At 37.5% G+C, this 13,748-nt stretch overlaps 2 protein-coding genes across 2 annotated transcripts in view; one reads left to right on the top strand and one right to left on the bottom strand.

Annotated features, from left to right (window-relative positions):
- LOC124275833 (calponin homology domain-containing protein DDB_G0272472-like) overlaps positions 1-9,067 on the bottom strand; it is an 84,309-nt gene extending 75,242 nt beyond the window's left edge. Inside the window, exons 1-2 of the mRNA XM_046711517.1 lie at positions 8,713-9,067; positions 277-450 (exon numbers count right to left, since the gene is read on the bottom strand). Coding sequence (XP_046567473.1) covers positions 277-422 — 146 coding nt within the window. The 5' untranslated portion in view covers positions 423-450; positions 8,713-9,067. The remainder of the gene's footprint in view (positions 1-276; positions 451-8,712) is intronic.
- Positions 9,068-9,243: 176 nt separating this feature from the next.
- LOC124275866 (cilia- and flagella-associated protein 299-like) lies at positions 9,244-13,585 on the top strand. The gene is given in 8 exon segments (XM_046711553.1): positions 9,244-9,388; positions 10,006-10,042; positions 10,045-10,135; positions 10,753-10,843; positions 11,502-11,522; positions 11,524-11,645; positions 12,047-12,176; positions 13,400-13,585. Coding segments are annotated over 8 exon segments (699 nt in total). The 5' UTR covers positions 9,244-9,280; the 3' UTR covers positions 13,499-13,585.
- Positions 13,586-13,748: the final 163 nt, after the last annotated feature.

The following is a 13,748-nucleotide window of genomic DNA, read 5'->3' as shown; positions in this document are numbered from 1 at the left end:
GGCACATGTAAAGTCACTTGCCCTGAATGGGTTATTTCCACCCCTGAAACTGATTCTTCTAAAGCAGTCATGTCTAGGTAATTAAAGGGTTATCTCCCTTGCACTGCATGTTGACCATCTTGACTACACTTGCCTGTCTGACATACAAACAGACCTGAATGTACACACAGCATTTCTAAATTTAGTTCATTGCCAATATGAATTCATTTCACATTTGATTACAATATATATAAAATGATGTCATTTTACTTGGAAAAAGAAATGTGAGGTTCATACTTGAGAAATGCAGCATATCTCTTGTTTTCAGTGGTTGTGTCCCCCTCATCTGCGTTGCCAGGCGGGGCACTGTCTGGACGCCGGAGGAGGGTGTAGCGACTGTAGATGACAGGGCTGCGCTCAAATGGGAGATCAGTGAGAACCATGTTGGCAGGCTATGTTCACTCCACGTATCTGCAATGTAATGTCAGAACATATAGAATACATTTCATACCCTCCACCATGTTGTACAAGAGGCCAGAGAGGTTGAAGTTTCTTTAGAGCAGCCTAAAGGAAAGGGTTAATTCCCAAAATAAGCGATGTTTTCAAACAACACCAGTCAAGAAAAAATGTACCTCCATCAGCTGAGTTTTCTGTGCACCTCACCAACATTCAGAAATAAAATTGTAATGTGTGATGTGACTGTGGCAACATAATGATGTAATCTCCATAAGGCGTATCTCTCATACTGTCATTATGTTTTCACTGTGGCTTGAAACAATCCCCATCCCCCAGATTTGGTCAGTTTCAACTCAGAGTCTACTTCACAATCCAACATTTCCTGAAAGTAGTTTTTCCGTGGTAAAGTACAACCAAGCAGTGACGGATTGTGTAGGGGACGATCCATGTCACAGGATCTGACATCTTGGCTATTTCATAGGCCAGAGAGCAGTAGATTTTTACTGAGACAAGTAAAAGCAAATGAAATGGTAGTAAGTTTGCATAAAAATCTTGATTCAATAATTACATTTCTGTCACTATAATCAGTAAAAAGAAGGCTTTCTGCAACTCTTAGCATTGCATAAGAATGCAAGGTAATGACACAAAAAGCAGGAAATATCTCATCCTGTTTAGGTACCCAAAATTGGAAAAACATAGCCTTGATATATTATTTGACATGGATTATACCTTGGATTACTGATTTCATATTTAGCATATATTTATTGCTGTTTATCAAAAAGTATGTTATTGAGCTGTTTCAATTGAGTGGCCTGGCTAAGTATCAAGGTTGCATTTTGTCAAATGAACCCGAGTTTGCAAGCATAATTGTAAACAAAAAGAGAATAAATTTAAAATACAAAAATTAAAATTAAAACAGTATAGGTTCTTGAGAGGCATATAGAAGTTGGTAATCAAGTATAAGACGAAATATTATGGATGTCAACTTCTTCTTTATTGTATACACGTTTCTGGGCTATTCCTTGCCCCTTCGTCAGGTGAATGCTAACTAACAGATATACAGGATATATATACTAGTAATGTACATGAAGCCAGAGTGATTTTAAGCATGTATATACAATAAATAGGGGATTTTAAGATGAAAGATAATAAAATATACAAAAGCAGATATGGTGTTGTTACAGAGGATTAAGTTGGTAAGTGACAGAAGCCAATCAGTCTAATTGGTGTACAAAAGGGTGGCTGATAGTATACAAAAGGCAGCGTTGAGACTGTTACAGTGGATTAAGAGGTGATGGGTGAAGCCATGAACCTAATTGATTTCCCAGGCATTGGGTAGGTAAACCCCTTGATCCCTGTTCATCTGTGGTGCTAATCTTTTGATGCTGATAGACTCCGAAATCTTGCGTCTTCGCCAATCATGGATGTTGGATGCTATGATGGTTGTAGCTTGCCAGTCAATGGAGTGTGATGGATTGTTCACAATGTGTTCAGAAAGGGCTGACTTTAGATCTGATTTCTCTACTGAGGTTTTGTGCTCTTTGAGCCTGATGTCAATGGAGCGGGATGCCTCTCCAACATAGCTGCTGCCACAATCACACATTAGCTTGTAAATGCAACCCCTGGGCTTGTGACTGGTGTTGGTTGAGGTACCTCTACCATTGGCCTTCAGAATGGTTTTTAGTGTTTTGTCCGAGCTGAAGGTCACATCTATACCAGCAGTTTTCTTGAGCTGTCAGCTGATATGGTGGCTGATCTGACCTTGGTAGGGGATGTTTACTCTAATCGGGGATGGCTCAGGCTTGGGTTGGTGTTCTTCTTGCTGTTGGAGGGTCAATGCTATGGTTCTGTCCACAAGACGTTTGGGATAGGGGTTGAGGTTGATAAATGTGGTATTTAGATGGTCTATTTCTGCTTGGAGATGGTCAGGGTTGCAGATGGATTTAGGGTTGATACAATGGCGCGTTTGATCTGGGGGTGATGGTTGGAGAGGTAATGTATATACTGGTCAGTGTGGGTGGGTTTCTGTAGACGGAAAAGGTGATGTTGTCTGAGGAGTTCTGCAAGGCCACATCTAGGAACGGCAGTTTCTGTTGGTCTTCTATCTCCATCGTGAACTGAATGCGCAGGTGCTGCTTGTTGAGATGGTCAAGGAGGATGGCAGGGTCGTGGTCGGGATCTAGGATGGTGAAGGTGTCATCCACCTTTCTGTACCAGCAGAGTGGTTGGAAAGGGGATGTAGCCAGGGCTGTCTCTTCAAAGCTGGTCAAAGGTCACCAAAATAGACTGGGCCTTGCACTTTCCCTAGATGAAGCTTGGTGTCAAATATGAAGAAAATCCAGTGAATGCTTCTTGAGATATCTCGCTGACCATCTAACATGCAGGTTAACACACTGAAATCTTCAAAGTGTCACTGTGACCTTAAAATTAAGTGAAGGTCACCAAAATCAACTGGGCCCTGCGCCTTCCCTAGATGAAGCTTGGTGTCAAATATGAAGAAAATCCAGTGAATGGTTCTTGAGGTATCTCGCTGACAAGTATAACATGCAGGTTAATATGCTGATACATTCAAAGTGTCGCCATGACCTTGAAACTTCAGTGAAGGTCACCAAAATCAACTGGGCCTTGCGCCTTCCCTAAAAAAAGCTTGGTGTTCAATATGAAGAAAATCTAGTGAACGGTTCTTGAGATATCTCGCTCACAAGGGTAAAACGTTAAAGTCCCCTTGTGACCTTGAAATTAAGGTCAAGGTCACCAAACCTGACTGGGACCTTTCTTATACTGTGATGAACCTAGGTACTAAATATGAAAAGAATCTAGTCAACGGTTTTTAAGATATTTCAATTTGTACGTATGGACGGAGCCTAATACTATATCCACGCTTCGCACTAAACGCTCGGCGGGTGATAATAATATTGATGGGACTTTGTATTTCAATCATCAATATCAGAGGTCCGAAACAATGAGGTTTTAACATGTTTAAAGGTACAATGTCACACGCATTTCTCTGAAAATACATAATGCATTTCTCTCAATAATACTAACTATCAGCCCCCAGAGACGCTACCCTAAGATACGCTATTTACGTATTTAGATTACAAAATTAAATTAAAAAGTTCAAATGAATTAATGCAATGTTGCATTAAAACGACTCTCACGCCCTCTACCAGACGAACATCATTTCAAGCAAACGCCATAGAGTTATGTCCATTAGAGCTCTTGTTACGAATATCCTACGCACAACTTGTGATTGAAACCAGTTCGGCAAATGTCGACAAAACTGCGTGCGACAGTTTTCGATGTGCGGAGCAATCGTTTACATTCCATATATGGCAAGTTTTTTTTATTGGAAGCTGTTTGCCTCGAAGTTTCAACATCAATAAGAAGCTGAAGTGAGGGCATATGCCCCCAATGTATAAAATATAGGCAAAAATATTGTCGAAAAAGCCTGACATCATGCCTTTCAGCTTATTTAAACATTAACACTGAATGTAGCACGATGATAAAATACAATATACAATTTTAAACAAACTACCAATGTTTCTTCATTTTGTCTATCAAAGACACTTGTTTGAAATCTTAAATAAACTCCTGAAGTATCAACAATGGAACTGGCCATTTTTCAGATGCAAAAAAAAAATACTAAGCGGGAATGAGGTAGGTCTTATTCCCCACTAAATAATCAACAAGTCAAAGTAATGACGTCTAACATTTAATAAGGCAGAACAGACACAAAAAATACTCTTAAACCAATGAAAAATCCCCCACACTACACCTTCTATCAATTCCATGAAAGTGAATATTACAAGAATGGTATCATGACATAATGGAAGTTAATTTCCACATACTAATTCCTAACTGCTGACTGAAGTGTTATGGAAGTTTTCTCCCTCAGTGGCAATATTTCAAGTGACGATGTTAAGCTGTGCAACGATGTCATCAAATACAGAACATGAAAAGCACAAGATTTGCAAAACCATGTGCACACTGTGTAGCGACAGGTGTATTAGGGCGAGCTGACCCAATAAAGACAGAGAACAGCTGTTTCCTTCTGTTGAGTGTCAATCAAATTTTATCCTACTTCTAATGGTAGTCAATAACCTCAGCTCAGAATGTTTTTTTGGCTTTTTCCAGAACCGAACACAAGTTCTACTCATGTTATTTAGCAGCTAACATTTATGATATCCTAACATATTCCTGTATCAATGCAAACAGAGTGTAGGTAAACATATTGCTTGCTTGAGCCAAGCCATGACAGTAACATCATCCACACTACTGATGTTAATGTGATCCCCACACAAACTGCCTGACTTCTATACATACAGCTTACAGTTGAGTACACATTGTAATCTGAACAACACAATGTCATCATGACCCTTCACCTTAAGTTCTGGTTCAGAACATTCACAGAAATAACCACATCTCTCACTCACATCTTGGCTGAAATAAACAGTAATTCTCATTATGAGTGAGTATGGTTTTACAGAAATTACACTGCTTGGAGCAAAATTCTTGTTAAGGAAACCAGAAATGGGACTCATAAGAAAGTGTGGAATCGAACCAACACTTTCAGCAGAACAAGCAAACACCTTAACCATAAGACCACCCCCATCGTCTCATCAGGGACTACCTACATCATCAATCATATACAACTAGACACAGGCTGGTCCAAGGACTGAGGAAACCCTCCTGAGGTTACATATACTACTCACATGAAGTTAAGAACACTTTATCCTGGCATGATCGATTACCTGTAGTCATGAGAAAACCATAGGTGATCTTTAACGTATTTACAGTAGTGTATGTATGATAAAGTAAGGGAGTTCTTTTTAAAATATTTTCAAATTAGGCACTCCGGAAGATGTTTTGGTGTGCCCTTTCAAATTTAAGTGTACCAACAAGGGGACTATTTTTCAACTACCAAAGAGAAAGAGGTTAGAATTATGTCTATTATGAACATGCATGTTGCTATGGTCATTCATAATGACATTTCAAAAGTATTTCAGAGAGAGATTTACTTATATTCAAATGTCTGCATAGGTCCAAATGGTAGTCCAAAAGGAAACGGCATGAGTCCTTACTGAACTGTTCTCAAACACGTAGACCTAAGTTAACTTGAATGCTGCATTCTTGACTAACCTACTTGGACTGGGTCACAGTTGCCAAGCTACCTAGCATCTGGAGGAACTACTTCTCCCCTACCCTCGCTGTGTCATGTGAACCATCAGTCCATTGTGGATCATAACTCATGGTGTCTGCAGTACATCCCTGGAAAAGCCAACATCTTAGAACCATAAAGTTTTAATGTTTAATTTCCAGGAATCACCAAACAGACCAGAACATGCAAAACAGCTACACCGATACATTTAGGTGGACAATTTACATCCAGACAAAGATACTGGTTAGTGATGATCACAAAGAGATGCCCCATATGGTGAAGTATGTCTGGATCGGAACATACCTAATTGATTGAGTGTAGTACAACCACCAAACGCTCCCTGACTTCTGTCTACAGATACCAAGAAGCAGGATTTGTTAATAATACATGACAGTGGTGGGTTGGAGCAACTGATACCACATCTAAACGGAACACCTGTACAACTACAATCAATACTCAGATCCCATGGGTTTACACAACGAGCTGCTTAGTGTATCTCAAGATGTGTACTAAAACAATCTGCTGATTGTTGGTTTATTGAAACATGAATCCAAACTTGGTAGTAAATAATAGAAACAGATGCTGATTCAAGAACAATGTACCTCTAATATGTTACTATTTTAATATATTCATATATATCTATCAAATCTATTCAGAAGAAATTTCCAGTACCATCATTTAGGGGTGAAACGGTATGCTCTTACCACGATACGAATTGTGGAAAAAGTCCTACCTAGACAGATTTTGACAAAATGATTCAATTTCCAGGCACTTTGGAAAAGGTTTAAAAAGGTTAATAAAATGATGGTACGAAAACTGAAAATACCATATTTTTGGATTGCACCTCGGTAAAATGAACCAAATGGAAAATACTGTGGTATACCGTTTCACCCCTGCCATCACTTCTTGTATAAGCTGGCAAAAACATAGACTGGAAGAACAACTGGTTGACCAGGACCCTAGGGTACAGTCACATTTACAGTATATTCACATATCTTTCTCTAAAACTGTGGTTCAGTGGTAAAGGAAAATTAAACAAAGTTTATCAAAACTAATTCCATAGTCAAATTGCATGGTCAATCACGTCAGTCACAAAAGATGCATATTTCTTATCAGTCTCAGTGATGAGACATCAGACTACCTGGTCGTGTTAATACTGACCTTTCACACTACAACATCAGCCAACTCCAACATGAGAGATTATCAATATTGAGCAGAGTTAATTAAATGATAACAATTCTCACAGACTATCAAGTCGACAAAAAACATAACATAGCCAATTTCTTCCAAAATCTACATGAAAATTCTGGATATACTCAATTTGGCCAGTCTGTTTTAGTTTCACCTTTACATTCTGTTCAAAATGTTCAGTGAGTGTTTCTGAGAAGTATTTTCTGGATCATGTGCTTTTGTTTGTAACTAGGATCTTGAAACATGTCACACGTATCCCAGTCACTCTCACACCATGCTTAATTTACTGCTGAGCAGTGGCTGCAAAAAATACCCTTCCACATGAAAGCAAACCATCAAGTTTTGATACTTCATCTGTCACAAAGAATCCAAGATGTTAAATTTTACAAAAGATATCCCTGTGTTATTTCACATTAGGCCAAATAAACAAAATGTTGTGGTTCCGATTACACCTCTTTAAAATTTAGGTTAGGTAGGTCAGAAATAAAAAATTTTTACATATTTTTTTTAGAAGTAAAGTACAAACTAATAACACATTATCAATGTGTAATTGTTTATTCAATCAAGCATGTGGCCATCATATCGACTTTCTCTATCAGAATGACAGATATCTGTTGGTGCCGGCACAAAAACAATGTTATCTGAAAGCTTATTTTATTCATTCCGCTTAAAAACAATAGGGTCGGCACCAGAATTCAACGGTCGGTCGGGTTATCGGAACCACAACATATTTTTTTAGGCCTTAATTATATATCCCTGATTATTTTTGGAGACCAAAGTACATTAATACACCACACCAAAAGTAGGTACACTGTTTGTAGTCAGATAACATGTTGAAGTCAGAAGGCATACCATATTTCTACTGACATAGAGATTGACAACCATTCAGTAAACAAGCCATGCTACATTTTATTGGTCAATACCCAGTATATGCCCGAGAACAGCAGTGCTGCATTCTACATATAGTCTTTATCCACAGCCACTAGTCCTAAGCCGGGGTCTGGTTTGTTCAATTCTTTGTTGTTTAATGCCACAATCTTCCAGCTTTATGACACCAGTCAGTAAATAGTAGTCCAGAAGACCCAAACATTTGGAGTTTTCAAACTTTAATGTATGGGCATATATACATTAAATTGTGTTCAAAGAGAATTTTCGGAGATATAACTAGACATGCTTAGTGGCCGATATTTGGCCCCAAGCCTTTGGCAAATGACAAAAAATTTCTAATTTGAATTAAACGTTTCCCAATACATCTGAACTTACAAAAATACAATGGGTATAAACACCTAATCTTAAAAAATGTGGCTCTTTTCTTTTCAATAGTGATTTAGTTTGGAATCCTAAATATAAAATCTTAAAATTTCAACATGCCAGCACACAAATAATTTTAGTAAATAAACTCACACATGTCTGAGAGCAGAGACTATATAATAACATAATATATTGTCTCTGCTGAGAGTAAATTAAGGCATACAAGATGACTTAAACCATGCTGTTTATGCAATCATTTGTGAACTTTTCAGATCTGATAGAAAGAAACACATACAATGAATTAATTAAAAACACAAGATCAATTTGTTTACACGTGTGGCATGTATGAACTCTACATTCATGCAACCTAGTTACCATTTCTGACTCCAACTGAGTGAGCTAAAATATTATATTATGGGAAATTTTGAAAAGTATGTTACAGTATCTCAAATAACTCATAATCTGATAAAAGCCAAACATGTAACTGAAGAAAATGTGACAATTGCGAAGATACAACCAACACACTGACAGGCTGAAAAGATCTTGTCATGATATGCAAATTTCTCTGAACAGTTACTGAGTTAAATAGCAGGTGCCCTTTGTTAATAAAAGCAGGTGCCCTCTGTAAACAAACACTGAATACACGATATAAGGGCATAGGAGCTGAAGATACTTACATTTTATTGTCGCTGTTAAATAATCTAACAGAAAGACCCTAAGTTGTTGCTCCTTGCACGTGTTGATTTCTCCTCTAGTGACTACAAAACGGCAACTTTGACACTGTCCATAGCAGCCGACATGCAGCCACGGACTCAGAGCAGAGGTCGTCTTGGAGATAGTAATTCACAAAATATCAATTATTCTATCAAGATTTAAATGATACTATCGGGACGACATGTCAATTCAGTCCTTTCGCTATTTTGACATTCAAACTTTGGCGTCACCATCCCGCCAGTTTCCATGAAAACGTGACTCCATTCAGGTTGCTATGCAAAACTATATATCCTTACGCGAGTACCGGTATTATGTGTCGTCATTGAAACACAGCTATAAAAAGTATAAACGAGCTTTGTTTGCATGCTCTAAAGTTTATGTATGCAAAAATCACCAACCTTTATAAAATTGTATATGTAGTATGATTATATCATTGAAGAGATTAACATTTAATAATGCACTATTTTCTTTCACGTCGGTATATCCGTCGATTCCTTGTTGGCGAGAGGTCTCATGTAAACAATCTTCAGGATGGAGGAGGAGGTACCGAGTGGAAGTGACAATATTGTTACAGAATTCAGCACATATGAAGATTTTCTGGATTCACAGATAACGTCCTTGGATTTATATTATCTCGAGGTTGTATTTTTTATAACTTGGTAATCAGTATTGTTTTGTTTGGGGCTGCAAAGTTCGTTCTATAGTGAGATATGATTTGTCATGAGACGAATGTCTTTGGGTCAAAATTGAATTTTTCGTCAAGGCGATACATGATCTATTTTACTTTTCCACATCCTATTACAGATAAATCCTTCATTATTGTTCGTAATTCCGTTGCCTAACAAGTCGCCTGGGGATGGAGATCTCATTTTGTAATAATTATCCTCATACATAATGGGGTTTATTACAGGGTTCAGCTAAATGTACGTGTTTGTACACCTTAGTGGATAAGGAACCATTTTTTAGGAATGGAATGTGGTTTTCTTCCTCAATGGCCTGGCAAATAAATCACCCAGTGATGTTCCAACATGCATAATAATGACACTTTCTTCAATATTGTGCTCATACGTGCCATGATTAAGTTCGTACTTTTTCAGTTTTGATATTTTTACATGGCGGATGTAGTATTTACCTTGAAACAAGATTTTTAATTTTAACCATGACCATTTGGACTTGAGAAAGTCTCAAATTGCTGCAGTTGTTCACTTCCTACATTTGCTGGGAGTCTTTCTCATTGATGTTGATTTCTTTCATAGGATGAAGAACTTGCACGTCAATTGGTGGAACTGGGCTACAGGGCAGTGGAGAGGTTCTCAAGCGTGAGGAATTTGAGGCCAGAAAGAGGGCAGCAGAGGCTAGCAGACTTTCAAAACGCAGCCAACAGAAGTGTGTTTAGTATATATGATTTATTATATCTTACCCTTCAAGTTCAATGACCCACTGTCTGTTGATGATGCTAAATGAGACATTGTCCAAGAGGATGCTATAAATCTGAACTATATCATGATTTTTGCGTGTCTTGTGTTTTTCATCACATGTTTGTACATGTTAGTGATTAATGTTTAAGCATATTAAACCTGTTCACGTGTACCTGTTATACTCAATTCCTAATTTGCTGCGACATTCCATGATGATGTTCTATGTAAGGGTGCAGTAACCTCATGGCTTAGTGAAGGCTGAGGGTGCTATTCTCAATCTCCTTACCGTAAGCATTAAAAAAGTAGAAATTAATATATTTTTGGTTTGATATGTGACACTTTGTATGTGATGAACTGACTGTTAGTGGTATATAGACTAAAAGAAATCCCAGTACACAAACTTTGTATTGATCAGTGAAGACAAAATCATCCCAGTCAACATCCATCACATGCATTCTCTGCATCATTTTGAAAATGACAAAAGCAGTCACCAATATGAAAACAAAACATAAGGCTTATGATGCTTAAGTTGACATTTGATGATCAATTATTGTGATTACTCACTCTGCTGTTATGTTGTCACAGAACACTTGCAAGCTCTGGCAAGGACCTGAAAGATCCTTTCTCAAAAGCTCTGGCTCAGAGAGAGGAAGCCAACAGAAGTGGCAAGATGACAGTAAGTTAGCCATCCACCTACTTCTTTGATACTTGAACTGTGGAACATAGAAAGGCTGCGTGGGCAGTGTAGAATATTAGGGACACCTAGCTAGAAACAAGACGAGAATCAGATACAAGCCTTGCATACCATGAGGGTTCACAATGCCAATGATATACCTATCCATGTCACTGGCAGATCCAAGAGGGGTACAGGGGGTACAAACAGACACACATAGACACATGGACAAACAAATCAGCAAGTGTGACCAACCAATCATTTTACTCGCCTATCTACCAGAGACCATAAAATATTACACTTTTGTTTAAAGTTCATCTTGGTTTATCAAAGTATTGAATGTTGCATTGTTGACCTGTACTGAGTCTGAAATACATTTGCATATTGGGAATGGCTCACTTTAATGTATTGTGCACATTTGCATCCCTTAGGTTGTGGTTTGAAATCCAATATTTGCACAGTTACAATTCTTTGTAATTTTATTAGTCATTCAGCTGAAACTGCATCTACAATCTGCCTCTTCATCTCAGTTTGGTTTTAGTGCAACATGAAGCTGACACATAATGATGTAACTGAAGAAGTACTGTGGATTTAGATTTCTACAGCTTCATCCGTTATGTGTATATAAGTATGTCATTGTTTAACAATTGTCAACTTTCAGACAATTATATTCATCCGCGACAAAAAATGCCAGAGGCCAGGAGATTTCTGGATACATAGACTACGCTCATCGTTTGAAGACTGAGGATTTCGAGCCTTATTTTGGAGGTCGCAAGAGATTGTTGCCTCGACCATCAGACCTGAGGGACATTACAGCCTAAAATGTCTGTAACTCACATATAGTTTGACACAAATTGGTTATGTTTGAATTACAGTCTAAGGACAGACCTTTTATTATTTCATGTTTACATTAGGTTTGGAAAAACTAAATATTTAAAATCTGAATAAGACTTTTCAATTTGTGTAGTTGGTTTTATCTTCTGAAACTAAGGGAAAAGGTTGTGTAGCTTCTTGTGTGTAACAATGGATATGTTGTGTAGCTTCTGAATTTTGACAACGGATACATGTTGTATAGTTTCTGATTGTAACAAAGGATATATGTTATGCAGCTGTACCATGTAACAAAAGATATATGTAGTGTAGCTTCTGATCAGTGAAAATTGATATAAATTGTGTAGCTTCTTATAAAGTGCACTTATTACCTAGCTTCTACAACTGGGAAACTCAGACGTCCACCTCCAACCCAACACCCAACTACCAGGTCATAGCTGAAAATGCCTCAGGTTTGCTCTTCAAGAACAAGAGAGACCGGAAAATTATCAATGTTGATCCAAAGGTGAGTTGAACATTTTTCATCCAAAAACACTATCAATACCCCATAACTTGAGTGAAATTGGCATTGTTGGTCAGGGAATTGCGAACCATTGCTGGTCGGGTCACAAGTTAAAAAGCATCGGTGTATACATGAGCACAAACTAGAATCAGTCTTTTCCTGAATCTTTCACATGACAAAGAATTTACAAATCCAAAAATAAGTTTCTTGAAATTTAGAAAATACAAAGAGATGATTACACAAAACTAGCATAACTTTAGAAGTTGTTGAGACTCAGTGATCCGTACTGCTTAGACCTATATATAGTATACTGTACTTGAGCATAGGCGACCATGAATATTGGGGGGGGGGAAGAGAGTGTAATGGAAAATTGTTCAGTATATATGTTATGCTGTTATTTGGATTCAGCTGTTTCGTACTATTCTTCAAAATTTCAGTATGGTAATTAGCAGATTAGTAATTTCATTTTCAATTCCTACAGAATTGATATATTGGTACACAAAAATCATTCCTGAGCCAGTGTTAAATATTTTATAAAGATAGCTGGGCTGATAATTCACAAAGGTTACCCATCCGGTTTACAAATAATGAATGAAAATGAATGGTCTAATATCTGTTATCACATTGTTGACATTATTGATTACTTCAATCATTTTCAGCATAGTGTCCAAGGCAGATAAATATGAATACATCAACAAATCTTAAATGTTAAATTGGCTACAGTAAGATCATTTGCCTTCACAAATGAATCTCAGTATCCATAGATCATCATGTGAGCTTATATGAGTTTTAATGTTCTTTATTCATATATTTTACAAATGCAGTTTGAAACATCATATTTTCTAAAGTTTCTATTGCAATAAATCAGAATAGAGAGAAACGTACCTCAGGATGAGCCCATTCTGCATTCTTGATCGGAACTGTCATGCTGTTGTATTTTATTGTGTTATATAAGAAAGGAGCATACACAGTAGGGAATATTTCCTGATGCACAATACCGCTCACACCCAGTTGAACAGGAACAACTATATTCGGTTTCAGTTTTGGGATGTGGAAAATGGACCCGTTTAGAGTACCGGGTACGTTTCTGTATTGTGACGGGTTTTTTACCTTGGGTACAATTCTGTAGTAACTACCCCTTTTTACTGTTATTTTGAGGGGTCAGTTTTATTGAGATTGCAATGAAGTGTGTTCAATTTATGTTTTTCCATGGCAATGTGTTTCAGGCTCAGACTCCAGGAGACAATTCTACGCGGACAGTGGTAGAGACACCAAGATTCATCCAAGTTGTCATCTATGATCACATTACAAGGAGAAAAACATAAGATGTCAACATGATTGATTACTTTTTTGTATATACCTAAACTTGTGAAGTCATACTTTGTGTATGTGTAAATATATATTCATCATTACAAGACTTTATTGTCTTTTAAATTCACAGGGGTACAGTTTGTGTTCTGGAATCCCACACCATGATATTTAACTCAGTCAATCATTCTTGTTACCCTTTCTTGGCGCAGATAAGGATTATCTCCCTTAGTACATCAAGGGACTTTTGCCCCCGAAAGTAGAGAT

Source organism: Haliotis rubra, unplaced genomic scaffold (genome assembly GCF_003918875.1).
Source record: "Haliotis rubra isolate DU_JTF1 unplaced genomic scaffold, ASM391887v1 Scf105, whole genome shotgun sequence".
NCBI lineage: Eukaryota > Metazoa > Mollusca > Gastropoda > Lepetellida > Haliotidae > Haliotis > Haliotis rubra.
The sequence above is the reverse complement of the archived record's forward strand: the minus strand, read 5'-3'. Positions and strand labels throughout refer to the sequence as shown.